The following is a 13,711-nucleotide window of genomic DNA, read 5'->3' as shown; positions in this document are numbered from 1 at the left end:
CCCCACGACGTTTGCCGTTCGATATAAGAAAAGGAAGGATTGACTACTCTGGCTCCCCATTTGAACTGTCGCTTTCCTCTCCGTCATCACTTATTAAGAAAAGGAAGGATTGACCCTCAATGTCATTTCCTTCCTCGTCTTCAAATCCCAGCTCAACAAGTGGTTGCTCTGCTGGTTCTCCATCTCCTAGCTCTTCTTCTTGGGCTTGATCTGCCCGTTCAAGTAATGCTTGCTATATGCATTTAGATTGGTTACATCGCAAAAAGACAGTGTGCTTACATATTCGGCAACTCCCCCAGTTGGCGCTTTGCGGTATGCCAGTATAGGCTGCCGGCCACTTTCGATGTGTTGAATAATCCTGTCCCGGAGACCAAGATAGAAACGCTTGAAGGGCCGTAACTTGTCTGGCTCCTGGCTAGTCCCAAGGACAACCTGATCGTAGCCCATTCCACGGAGAACTTGGAGACACCAATCCTTTGTCTCCGGTTCCAAACACGTGCTAATATCAATATCCGCCAATGGTCGCTCCATTTCATGTAGAACTGAGCGATCTATGGGGATACCCCAGTTGCATGCCTTGTCCGGGTCGGGGTAATGGTAGTTCATCCAGGGCTGGCCGTGAACCACGTGCGGACGGTTCTTTTGAAGGCGTATTCGATGAAGATTCCACGCCTCCACAAAGTCGAAGAGTTCTTGGCGTAATACATCTTCGAAGACGGCGTAGATGGCAATCTGATCCTCCAGCATGTCGCCGTCGAAGTCGCCGTCCCTGGCGAGCTCCCCAAAGTAGTCTACCCACTGCCGGGACGAGACATGAAGCATACGCTCCCACCAACTCTCAATCTTGACATTTTTCGTACTTGGAGCTGCCTTGTATGAATCCTTCAATCGCTTGCCTTGCTGGAAGACTTGCCCATGCCATTCCACTTGTCCGTCCGTGGTCAATACAAAGTTCCAATGGGCTGCTGCGATCAATGGCGTTTCGCTGCCCCTGTCTGCTTGCAAATACCATGGCCGGAAGCCATAGGCGTCACATGCCGCCAGGTACTGCTTCAGTACGCTCAAGGCAGTTGTAGCAGAGTGGCCAACGTAGAACCAGATAATGTTGCGCGAGTAGGCGTCGATGGCGGCGTATATCTCGAATCCGTACGCCTTGAGCTTGTCATGGCCGTCAATGCACCACTGGTAGTTTGGCCCCGGGACAAGGAACTGTCCCTTCTTCCTCCGAAACATCCTTTTCGGAGCTCGACCTCATTTGGGAACATGATTTTGTACATCGCAAAGAGGGGGTCTCTTGGTACCCAAAGCTGCTTTTGCTGACGTAGGTAAGGCTGGAGAAGGCTTTTGCCATACCCCGAAATGGCGTTGGACCGTCGCGTCATTTCGATGATGGCTTGCTCTGTCTTTTCCAATAACGCAAGTCGTTCTTCGTCGCTATTGAGCCTGCGTACCCAGCGGCGGTCCGGGTGAAGCCTGATGCGCTTTAGGCCTTCTTTCGTGACCGGCCAGCCCTGCCTCTGTAGAACGCTGAGCGTTTGCTTCTCCGATAGTCCAACGCGGAATATCAGGTCGCGTGTCGCCTCTATCAACTCCGGAGTTTCTCTGGTACGGGCTTGCTGCCGCGGCAGATCCCATTTGGCGATTCGGCGAGAGATTGTACTGAGATCGACGGCGACATGGTAACGCTTCCGAAGCTTATACTTGATCTTGCTTCGCGAGACACCGTTAAGGTAAAGGAATGTGACATAGTCACGGTATTGATCGATCGGGTTCGGTGGCCGTGCCATTTGCGTCGGCGTTAGTCGAATGTGTGGGCATATTTCTTGGTGTTCACACCATGAAATCATGAAAGGGGCAGAGCGGCGACGACCTGGTCTTTGTCCTGAGATGGGCTCACCGCAAAGCCCCGCAGCGGTGTTGACACTGGCCCGCAGCGGCTTAGCGTCAGGGGCTGTCGGTGGAAAGCCACCGAGGCACCAACAGGATCAATGCTTCTCATTTGGGAAGGTAGTACTACTGAGTGCCACCGGTAAATCGGAGTAGTCTTCAACCCTTGGTACTACAAATATTTACAGAACCCAAATTTGTTTCAGTTTAGTTCCTTACTTCCCTCTGCATCCTGTGGAAAGGTCAGTGGTCGTCGGCGCTGTCATGTCCACGGCTGATTTCGCCACGGCTGATTTCGTCACGGCGGGCGGCACTGTAGCCGCTGAAGCGACGAATGCAAGTTCGTCCAGGAAGCGCAAAGGGTTTATGCGGCCCAGCGCCCGCAAATCCACAGGCAAAATTACCGTGAGATCTGGTCAGTTCCTTTTCTGACAGAAGGACGGCAGCTCACAAGGTTGTTCGAGCAGAAGAAGAAGCAGACGAAAAAGGTCCCTCCCCTCGGCTCGGTGCGAGACTTTCCATGTCGCGCCTGCGTCACGCGCGCCACCAAGGCTCCCGGTCATGAATGTGCCTCCCAGGACAGTATGTTGGATTGCCTTAGAAGTATACGACTGTTATGCTGACGAGCACGGAATAGATACTGGTGCTGCGTGCTGGGACTGCGCAAAGAACGCTCACACGTGCAAACCGGTAAGGCATCTCTGCTTGTGTAGGGCGACGACTCATTGATGAAGTTGCATCTCTAGGTCCCTGTTGGTGCCGTTGGTGCTGTCCGTGTCTTTTGGGAGCTGAATCGGCAGCTCAAGCGTGCAAATGCCGATCCAGATGATGCCTGGCGAACTGCTGCACAGCGCGCATCACAACAACTACGAGCTTGCGGCAGTGGTGCGGCTCTTCCTGCCACTCCAGGACCAGCTCCCGCTTTGGCCTCGTTTGGCGAGATAGCCGAGAAGAGCCCCGAGGAGCGAAAGATCATGGCACTGGAGACCATTGCCGAGGCTGCTCGGCTCTGGATTGTGAGCGGGATCAAGTCGTCAAATACATTTTCACTGCTAACTCGACGCTCAGCAGCTCAACAAGCCGGACGAGGAGGAAGAGGAAGAGGAACAGGAAGAGGACAGTTAAGCGTTGGTGTCTCCCGATTCGACCGCCATGGTGGCGGCTGATCTGTTGTTGGATTGCGCAGGGGTGCTGCGTGCACTTGACGAAAAAGTAATTATTGTACTGATTGTAATTATTCTTGGTTAAATTATTCCTTTGAGGCTTTATATCCTTGAGTGATCCCATCTAGGACTTTGAACCTTCATGGTAGGACTTCAAACTTTAATCTTGATCCTGAAGTTAAGGGGAACTAGCAGTTTCTTCCAACGATGTCTGTAGAACGGGAATGAAAATGCGCTTTGCTGGTCCGCTGCGGCCCCGCTGCTTTACTTGCATCTGTTGAAACGCGAAAAAAATGCAGGTAACCTACGCTGAGGTACATGGAGCAATGTACTGCGGGGCGGGGTGTCCATGCCGCTAGCCCATTTCGACACTTTCGAGGTGGATTTTGGGGTTTTGCAACAGTCACCCCTATAGCCTGCCGTAGGAGAACATGACGATGCACCGGGCCGTCGAATGGCTCGATGCCAACGAGCATGAGTTGTCACCGCCAAGTGGGGACAACCGGTACCGGATAAAAACGAAGATCCGAAGAACATGCGATTGGACTACCGAGTACGAAGCTACCCTAGGCCAACAAGACCAAGACCATGAAGGGGCGTAAAACATATTGTAACAAGTCCCTTGAGAAACAGAACTTGTAGAAATGCAAGCAGAAGAAGAAAAAGAATGTCGATTTGGCGATATTCTTCCAAAATTAGCTTCGAAGACCACCAGAAGGTGATGCTTACTGTTGAGACCGTATGACTAAGATGGTCCGATCTGCTGATGGCTGGGATGTGGATACTAAGTGAGGAGCTGTGCTCCTCTCAGATACATGTAACTTAGACCTTTCAAGAACACATCATCTTCACTCCCGCAATATTGTTTCATCAGGTTATGAGCCCGGAGGGCACCATTTTCCTCCAACCCAAAGCTGAGTGCCTTCTGTCTTCCTTTTCCCTTGGACCTTTTCTAGTCAAGCATAAGAAGTCGAAAGACTTCCTTCCACTGCGCATGCACATTCAGCTTACTTGGAGCTACCTCCCCTTTTGGTATTTCGTGGAGTTTGCAAATCAACTGATAAAATATTATGTCTAGAAATACCTCGAGAACGAGTCTTCGCCCCTCTATCCAACACACAAAATTTAACCATCAACCCCAAATCACTGAGGGACCCTCAGACCGCAGTCTGGCTGACGAACTGGCAGACCCAGACCAACCCTCTCGGTCTGTCAGTCTGAGATTGTTGAAGCTCCCCGATCGGGCGGTCTGCGCCCACACAGACCAAGGCCGACTGAAACGTGGTCCACCAGATGGTCGAAAACAGATCGTCGTCCCATTCCCAGACAGCGGGAGTGATACAAAGTGCTGAGACTGCTATGTGTTTCATCCTTCGGATAGTCTCTATCCGGCTCGGACAGCCCCTATCCGTGTGGCACCATTACATCGCCTAACGAAGACAAGAAGACTCCCCAAGCCTCGACCTGAAACCTGCCGAAAACTCTCTGTCCCTTCAGTACCTTGATCATCAACCTCTCGGAAGATTCATCATGTCACTTTCAAAGGAATCGCTCAACCTCGCTAGCAATTCAAGCGCCATTCCAAAGCTGGAGCAAACCAGTCAGTGGCTGACATGGAAGAGAGAAATGCTAGACCTACTAGACATGTGCGGTTACGGAGACCTTTTGACCAGGAACGCTCAACCACCAGCAGAAGGGAACGACCTCACAACGCAGATTGAGGCATGGAGGAGCCGTCAGGATCGAGCATGCGGCGCCATCCGAAGTCGGCTCGGATACAACGCCCGAGTATTCACCACGGGGATACCAACGGCCCAAGGCATGATTAATCACCTTGAAACCCGTTATCGGCCCGTTGGAAGCGCCATCTTTCAAGAACTCGACCGAAGATATCAAGAACTCACCCTTGACTCCTGTGATTCAGTCATGGAATATGCAAACAAGCTTCGTCAAGTAAGGGCTGAACTCTTAGAGATGGATGAAATCTGCCAGATTGGGGAACCACACTTTGTCAACAAGTTCCTTTGCGGACTTGGGCCAGACTATGAAGTCTTCCTCACTGCTTTCAATCAGAACCATAACATCCTCCCCATCCGGGATCCAAACAATCGCAACGTTATTCTCAAAGAGGCCGTTACGTTCGAAACCGCTATCTTTGCCGCATCCCAAGAAGAGGACAGACAAAAAGGAGCCACTGCAAGGATTGCACACAGAGCCATGGTGGCCCAAGATACCTCAGGTTGTGGACACTGTGGAAGAAAAGGACACAGCAAGTCAACTTGCTGGAAACTTCACCCGGAACTTAGAAGAGAGCATGAAAGGACGGCTCACGAGAGACGACAACGAAAAACGCAGAGACGAGAGAAGGAAAGGGAGAAGACGAATGATGAACCGGAATCTACTACGGCTGCGACTCCTGCATATATCCAACCCGACCAAGCGAGACTGGCTCTTTGGCAAAATGACTTCCAAGGTCACCTTGGATTAATTGGCTCGTCATTCGGACTCTCTGGATCTCAGGCATCCCCCCAAGCTCGGGCCCTCGAACGGATCCATGTCTTAGATAGTGGTGCCTCCTCACATATTTTCTGCCGCCATACGAACTTTACAGTTCTCTACAACTACCAGGGATTCCCGATCAATGGCATTGCAAACGCAACAGTTATGCCAGGAGGCCGTGGAACCTATACCCTCCGAGTGCAAGGACCCAAGGGGCCACAGAATGTTACTCTCGACAACGCTCTCTACGTTCCAGAAGGATGCTCGAACCTATTGTCCGTGTCAGCGCTGGAGAAGAAGGGTGCAGAAGTTCTTTTCCGAAATGGGAAGGCAGTGGTCACAAACAAAGGAAAAGTCGTCCTCACTGCAACAAGGATCTCAGGCGTCTATGTGGTCGACGAAGCTGAGGAAGATCACTTTCAAACCGCTTTAGCCTCCTTTTTAGTGGCAGACCCTCGACTGCATCTTTGGCACGAACGGCTCGCACACTTGGGAGAGAGAAATATTAAGAGACTGATGGGGATGTCTACTGGAATTCGACCGGATCAGTCTACATCAAATCCGTGTGGAGCTTGTGCGCAAGGCAAACTCAAGGAATGCCCTCACGTTCGACCGATCAAGAAAGGAACCTACCCCCTGGAGTGCATTCATGCGGACATTGCTGGGCCCTTCCCGGAAGTGGGAGTAGACGGGAGCCGGTACTGGGCCTGCTTTATTGATGACTTTACTCATATGTCCTGGGTATATCCAATCAAAAAGAAGTCAGAGTTCGAAGAATGTTTCCAGCATCTATTGAAGCAGTTCGAAAGACCGGAAAGACGATGCCACTTCCTGCATCTCGATCGAGGAGGAGAAAATCGAAGCCACATCCTGATTATGTTCTGTCGGGACAGAGGAATTCATCTCTCCTACACGGCGACGGAGCAACACGAACAAAATGGATTGGCAGAGGTTCTCAATCGAATCATCCTAGATAAACTCACGCCCACACTGATCAAATCTGGACTTGCTTTGAAATGGTGGCCATACCTCCTCAAGGCAGTGAACCATATCCGAAATCTCTGCCCCACGGCAAGCATTTCCACCACTCCATACCAAGCCTGGTATGGAGATGTTCCCGACCTCAGTCACTTGCGAGTACTTGGCTCACGAGGATGGGCTCTACTTCCATCCTCTAAACGAAAGAAGATGCAATCCAGGAGTATTCCCTGTCAGCTTCTCGGCTATCAGGGTAGTACGAACTATATTCTCCTTGACGAAAGGGGCCGAGTCTTTGTGTCTAACAATGTCGTCTTCTCTGAAAACATCAAAAGTGTCGAACCAACACTCGACAATCTCACGCATCAGATGAGTGACCAGAGATCATCGCAACGGCGACGGGTAAACCGAGAAGAGAACACCGACGTGGAAAATCCTCTCATTCTAGAACCGTCGCCCCTTCCGATCGCGGTAGGAGAGGCAAATGGAACCGAGGAGATTGGCCATGGAGAGACGACCTCGGATGAGTCCTCAGTGGGAGATCCAGGATGGGATCCGGACCAAGAGTCAACCAGATCGAGTATCCATGTTGCCACAGACGGGCACGAAGTGCCACCAGAAGCAACAGAACGGCACGCAGAGTCTCGACTGCCCGAAAGATCGACCAGAGGACAGCTGCCATCGAGATACATACTGGCCAGCACAAACTTCGCCTTCCTCGCAACGATTGCAAGACAACTGTACCTAGTTGCTCGCGATATCGACCAGTCAGAACCGAGAACCTTCAAGGAAGCCATTCAGGGTCCTCATGGAAGACTCTGGTGGGGAGGACTGAAGGATGAACACGGATCTCTAATCGAGAATGGTGTTTGGACCCTAGTTACGCTTCCACCAGGACGAAAGGCCCTTCGAGGCAAATGGGTGTTCAAGCTCAAACGAGGGGAAAATGGGGAGATTCTGCGGTACAAGGCCCGCTTTGTCGTGAGGGGATTCGAACAAAAGGAAGGAATTGACTTCAACGAGACCTTCGCCTCTGTTGTCAAGCCGATGAGCTATAAGCAGACTTCTCAACAAGCAGTACTGATTGATAAGGCCCTTACTGATAACTGATTGATTGATCACCATGTTACTGATACTGATTGATTAGCTTATCAGTAAATGCCAAGACATGACGTAGTTGTCCTTTCAGCCCGAATATGTCGCCACCCCCTGATTCTCAGCCTAGTTGTCATCATCGCGAAGTACATGCACCTCGCGAATAAGGTCGTTCTTGTTCCAACTGCTAAGACACTCTGTCATCTCAATAGTCTCAGCCCCAAGGCGTGCACGATCAAACGAAATAGTACGCCGAGCACCTGAGAAGACACGTTCGGCCTTATCCGACATAGGCGCAATCGAAAGTACGTTAATAGCCATCTTGTGCAGCCGCGGGTATTCCATCCGTTGCTCCTCTCTGGCCCACCATGCAAGGGGACTGACTGCGATTTTGCATGGAGAACCGTTAATTCAGCCCGAAGGGCGTTTTACTCAGTCAGAAAGAAGAGCATAAAACCTCCTCTGATTGGCCAATTGGTCTGGCCTGTGCTCAACTCGTGCTCGAATTGGCTGCCGGACTTCGTCTGCTCGATGTAGTAGACCAGGGTGTCGGCTCGGAGCTCCGGACCCCTGGTGCCCCATTGTTCAACCGATTGCCCCTGACAACAGCTTCTCAAATTGCGTTGCTGACAGTATCTAGATTCGTAGGTTAGCTCTGCAGCCAACCTACCTCCCACCTAGGTGGCGGCTGCTTCCCCTTTCCCTCCAATCTATCTAACCCATCAGGTTGCTAATGCTATCTAGGTTCACATATCACCTCCCCAGCCGACCTACCTGTCTAGATTCCCCGGTTACCCTATCTCCAGAAGGCGGTTTTGTGAGCCGCTAGCACCACCTGCGGGTGTGTATTGCCGCAGACACGTAAGCCCTTGCAAAGCCTCCCTGCCCGAGCGATATCTAGGTGGACAAGAGGTGGATATATACAGTCAGATGGAGGACGAAATACCCCAGGCAGTCCGCAACTGCCGTGCCTGCAAGCAAGACCTGCCCGAAGTCGAATTTCGAAGCGTCAAGGACCCTACGAAGTTTACAGGAGAGTGTGCTAGCTGTAGGGCACGCCAAAAGCAACGGGCAACCGAATCTCGAGCCGCCATTGCCGCCATGCGGAATACCGCCCTGAGGCTATCGTCACGCACAGTCACCAAGCGGTCCGATTCGCTAGCTAACCTAACGCCTCCAAGGCGGACTGCGCCAAAGCTTGCGTCTATAAACAGCTTACCACCTCCTGCCACGCCTGCTTTATTACGTAGCCTGGCGCCTACACTCTCGGAACTGCCTAGATCTCTGCTGGGGCCGTTTACCCCAGGTGCTGTAGAGGGACCTTCCCCTGTCTCTCCTACCCTTAGCCTGCCAGCAGTAGTTCTGGGCACGCCGATTTCTCAAAGCACTCTTCCTACTCCTCCTGTTGTGCTAGGCACGCCTTTACCGCAGGAATCACTCCCTACCACTCCTTCATTGCTGCCACAGGGTCATCGCCGCGGCCGCTATGCACGTCAAGGCACACAGCCCCAAGAGCGACAGTTTAATCAGATAGTTGATCCACCTTTTACAGGGGACCTCAACTTGCCTGCCCTTAGTGAGGAAGATCAGGCCCTTGTACGGGAGTTCTATACTGCCTTGAATAACGACAAGATGCATAGTTGCCTTCGTTGTCAGGAGCGTTGGTTCGATATGAAGCAAAATAGCTTGGGAATCTGCAGCCGCTGCATTAGTCGAGACAGGGAGAGAACCCCTAACGAGCCCTACTTCTTTAGCGCTGCGAATAACCTTGACTTCGGGGAAGTCCCCGGTAATCTACCTGGCCTAACGATGGTTGAGGAGATGCTGATTGCTAGGGTTCACGTACACGTGAAGGTCCTACAGGTACGTGGCGCTCAATATAAATACCGCGGTCACGTTGTCCACTTCCTTCGCAATGTTGGTAGGCTATTTGAAGAGCTCCCGGTCCTACCTGAAGATCTAGATATGGTACTCCTGCGGCCTCCTAATATGGAGGGCGACCCTCACTTCCAGCAGCAGTTTGCTCGCGATTTCCGGGTACGCCGCTCATGCCTGTTGACCTGGCTGCATTACCTACAGCGCCACCACCCGGGCTATCGCGATGTCATTGTGAGCCAGGATCGCCTGCAACGGCTTCCTCTTGACGGCAGCATAGTTGCTTCCATTGCTAGCCAAGTGGCTGACATACCTGACGGCGAGCTCCCCCAAGGCCCTGTTGAGGAGGCTCTAGAAGAGGATCCTAGCGATGCCGACGCCTCAGCGATCCAGAATTTGCAGATTACCGATACCGAATTAAACGCCCTACAGTCCCGATTCCTTCATGGTACTCCTGACCCTGAGTGTATGGCTGATCTTGAGCATATGCCGCCTAGCGCGCAGGCTCAGCACCAGATGCCACTGCCTTCCATTCGCAGAACTCCTATGAATGAATTCAACCGTTCCCAGCCGCTGTTATCGCTCGCGTTCCCTACTCTCTACCCTGACGGCAAGGCGGACTTCGTGGAGCCTCGCCTACGGAGCATCACGTACCAGGACTACCTTGCCCATGCGATGAGATGGCAAGACGGACGTTTTGCCCGCCATAAGACGTGGCCTTTCGTCGCCCTCAACACGCTGTTACGTGCGCAGGTCAGAAAGCGAAGCAACTACTTAGTCAAGCAACACGAAGGCCGCCGTCAACCCCTTACGCGCGCTGACATAGAGGAAGCGATGGCTAAGCCTGACGAGCCAGAGGCTCAGGCCCTGATCCAGTCGATCACGCGCCAAGCCGCCGTAATCAGGGGCACCCGTCCATATTGGTATAAGCAAAGGAAGGAATTGGAGGCATATGCCTATAATCTAGGCAGGCCTGGCCTTTTCGTTACAGCAAGTGCGGCTGATTACCACTGGGAGTCCCTATATCGTCATATGCCTCGATTCCAAGAGTGGAAAGCAGCTCCTGAGGCGGCGCGGATGGCTCTGTCCCGGAAATTACTGCGAGACAACGCCCACATTGCCGCTTATCACTTCCATAAGCGTTATACGCTCTTCAGGACTATTGTCCTGAAGCAGAAGTTTAACCTAACGGACTTTTGGGGTCGCTACGAGTGGCAGGGTAGGGGTTCCAGTCACCACCACGGCCTATATTGGTTAAATGGCCACCCTGACTTAGATCCTGATGATGGTCAGTCCCGAGAGCAATTCGCCCGAATCTGGGGATATCACGTATCTGCTGTTAACCCAGAGTCTTAGCGGGTACAGGCGCCTGGGGAAGGGAATCCCCTGATCAGTAATCTATTGGGGCATGCCCTTACAGTTCAGTTCCTATCAATGGTAGTCAACCGTGTGCAACGCCACCGCTGCAACAACTACTGTATGAAGCTCAGCAAGCATACCAAGCAGGTAGAGTGCCGCTTTGGATTTCCTCACGGGCAGCGCCTACTAGCCTCCCTTGAAAAGGTTCCTCATTCTAAGCACTGGAGCTTCAGGGGCGAGCGGAACGATAGCCAGATTAACCACTACAACCGCTTGCTTACCGTTGCGTGGCTAGCCAATACAGATGTCTCGCCCTGCACGAGCCTACAGCAGGTGATTGATTACGCAGCCAAATACTGCTCCAAGTCGGAAAAGAAGAGCGAGTCTCTTGCTCAGATTGGGAAGGCCCTGATGCCCCGGGTCAAGGACCACAACCCCCTGGTTTCCTTCACGTCAAAGCTCCTAAATCAGCTAGTTGCTGAGCGGGATTACTCAAAACAGGAGGTTAGCCACTTGCTCCTCGGCCTGCCGTTACAGGAGGGCTCACGAACCTGTCTATACGTTGACTGCCGTAATCCTGACAGGCATTCCCGCTCTCTACGGATCGATAGCGATGAGGTTGTCGAGGCCCCCAACGTCTACGAAAAGTACTGTCGACGCCCAGAAGCCCTAGAGGACCTGACCTATGTTTCCTTTCTCAAATGCTGGAATTTCCGCTCTAAGGACCCTTCCAAGTGGAAGCAATGGCAGCCAGGCAACGTCAACGGCAGGCCGCGTATATTGGTCTACTTTCCTCGCTATCAGGCTGATCCAGAAGGTCAACAGTGGCCAGATTACTGCCGTGTAAAGCTAACATTGAACCACCCACATCGTCGGCATGATGAGCTCCTCACGTTTGACGGCCAGCGTTTTAATTCTCACGCTCAGGCCTTCTCCTATTGCTGGCAGCACCACAGTCATGGTGATGACCATTACGGCCGGCCAAAAGAGGCTCGATTACAACCTCAAGAGGATCAGTACGAGACTCTGCCGGTGGAGGAGGAATTTGATGACGAAGACTGGATCCGTCTCGCCGCCCTTTTACCTGACAACCCCCTTACCCAGGAAGGTCTTGACCTACTTGGCCGCCGCGATATCGATGTCAATTACGACTGGACACGGCATGTGGGCACTTATCCGGAATTTCGAGACAGCTACTGGAAAGACCTCATCGCTAGCAACCCTATAGCCAACGATGTGGAGGTCCTCGGCCTTCACTGGCGTGACCAGCTCAACCCGCAACAACGGTTAGTGTACAATACCTTCATGGGTCACTTCCAGGTGCAAAATCCTACTCAAATCCTTCTCCACGTTGACGGTGGTGGTGGCACGGGCAAGTCCTTCCTTATCAAGGTGCTTTCCTCCCACCTTCAGGCGGCTGCCCTGCCGAATCCTAGCCCTATTTGCCGCGTAGCGCCAACAGGCGTTGCGAGTAACCAGATACAGGGCAGCACCATACATTCGCTGCTCCGTCTCCCAGTAGGCGGTGCCTTTACCGACCTTCGCCCAGCTGACGCAGCCGCCCTTCAGTCCCGCCTACGGCACGTCAAATACCTCGTCATTGATGAGAAGAGCATGCTAGGACTTGAACAGCTCGGGCGAATTGATTCTCGCCTGCGACAGGCCTTTCCACAGCGTAGCCTCGAGTTCTTTGGTGGTGTGAGCGTCTTGCTTGTGGGCGATTTCTTCCAGCTACCACCCGTCCGACAAAAGCCCCTGTATTCAACCACCAGCACTGGCCTGTCTTCGTTGGAAAGGAGAGGACAGGTGGCCTACCGGTTGTTTGACCGCACCGTCTTCCTGACCACGATACAGCGCCAGACTGGTGATGATCAGGCCCGGTTCCGTCAGGCCTTGCAAGAACTGCGTGAAGTCAAGTTATCTATACCCTCCTGGAACCTCCTTAGTAGTCGTGTGCAGGCCAAGCTAACGCAGAGCGAGGTTAACAGATTCAAGGCCGCTATGCGGGTGTATTCTACGAAGGCCCGGGTCAACGAATACAATTACGAGCATATGGTACACCTCAACTCCCCGGCAATACAGGTGGAGGCAAAGAATCAGGGCAGAGGCGCGGGGCAGGCGCCAAGCGACAACGCTGGCAATCTATCCAACAAGTTTCCTGTTGCTAGAGGCGCCAGGGTAATGCTCACGACTAATTTATGGCAACCAGCTGGCCTGGTTAATGGCGCCCAGGGTACGATATATGATGTCGCCTGGAATGAAGGCGCTAACCCATGCGAAGACCCCCCGGCTGTTATCATGGTGGACTTCGATAGCTACGACGGACCGCCGTATCTAACAACTGACGAGGGCAGGAAAATCGTACCCATCCTTCCAGTCACGCGTGATTTCCTAGTGGGCAACGAGACCTGCGCCCGCACGCAGTTTCCCCTGATCGTGGCATTTGCTATCACTGTTCACAAATGCCAGAGCCTAACGAAGGATCAGATAGTTACTGACCTCGCTACACGCGACTTCCAGGCCGGTATTAGTTATGTTGCAGTCTCACGAGTTACCTCGTTGCAAGGCCTACTCCTCGAGGCGCCTTTCGATCGTCAGAACCTCTATAACTACACGCCCACGGAAGGTTTATACGCCTGCGTTTACTACGTACTGCGTTTGTGGCTAACTATAAGGCAGGGATGAAGATACGCCTTGCTGACCAACAACGCCGTCAGGCTCAACAGCTGATCGATCCGCCGTATCCACCACGGTACATTGACTAAATGACGTTTTCCTATAGTTAAGCTACAGGAAAGGGGGAACTCAATTTACGGTGTATGGTTGATTGGGCCTGACAGGAAGTGGTAGAGGGA

General features: G+C 52.5%; 4 protein-coding genes across 4 annotated transcripts; 3 read left to right on the top strand and 1 right to left on the bottom strand.

Moving 5' to 3' along the window:
* Positions 1 to 43: 43 nt before the first annotated feature.
* On the bottom strand, positions 44 to 1,787 carry MRS44_013986 (uncharacterized protein; the record flags this gene model as incomplete). Its single annotated transcript, XM_065617423.1, has 3 exons — positions 44 to 232; positions 280 to 1,250; positions 1,322 to 1,787. 3 exons carry the CDS (start codon positions 1,785 to 1,787, stop codon positions 44 to 46), a joined length of 1,626 nt encoding a protein of 541 aa, XP_065473495.1.
* Positions 1,788 to 1,845: 58 nt separating this feature from the next.
* Positions 1,846 to 3,012, top strand: MRS44_013985 (uncharacterized protein; the record flags this gene model as incomplete). The annotated part of the gene is made up of 6 exons (XM_065617422.1): positions 1,846 to 2,029; positions 2,099 to 2,292; positions 2,334 to 2,469; positions 2,525 to 2,577; positions 2,634 to 2,903; positions 2,959 to 3,012. 6 exons carry the CDS (start codon positions 1,846 to 1,848, stop codon positions 3,010 to 3,012), a joined length of 891 nt encoding a protein of 296 aa, XP_065473494.1.
* Positions 3,013 to 4,580: 1,568 nt separating this feature from the next.
* On the top strand, positions 4,581 to 7,637 carry MRS44_013984 (uncharacterized protein; the record flags this gene model as incomplete). Its single annotated transcript, XM_065617421.1, has 1 exon — positions 4,581 to 7,637. The coding sequence occupies one exon, from the start codon at positions 4,581 to 4,583 to the stop codon at positions 7,635 to 7,637; it is 3,057 nt and encodes a 1,018-aa protein (XP_065473493.1).
* Positions 7,638 to 8,552: 915 nt separating this feature from the next.
* MRS44_013983 (uncharacterized protein) lies at positions 8,553 to 13,621 on the top strand (the record flags this gene model as incomplete). The annotated part of the gene is made up of 4 exons (XM_065617420.1): positions 8,553 to 10,420; positions 10,469 to 10,785; positions 10,918 to 13,482; positions 13,536 to 13,621. 4 exons carry the CDS (start codon positions 8,553 to 8,555, stop codon positions 13,619 to 13,621), a joined length of 4,836 nt encoding a protein of 1,611 aa, XP_065473492.1.
* Positions 13,622 to 13,711: the final 90 nt, after the last annotated feature.

The sequence above is a fragment of the Fusarium solani genome, assembly GCF_023522795.1.
Source record: "Fusarium solani strain SB1 chromosome Unknown bctg00000009, whole genome shotgun sequence".
In the NCBI taxonomy this organism is placed as follows: Eukaryota; Fungi; Ascomycota; class Sordariomycetes; order Hypocreales; family Nectriaceae; genus Fusarium; species Fusarium solani.
This window is presented reverse-complemented; position numbering and strand designations above follow the sequence as displayed.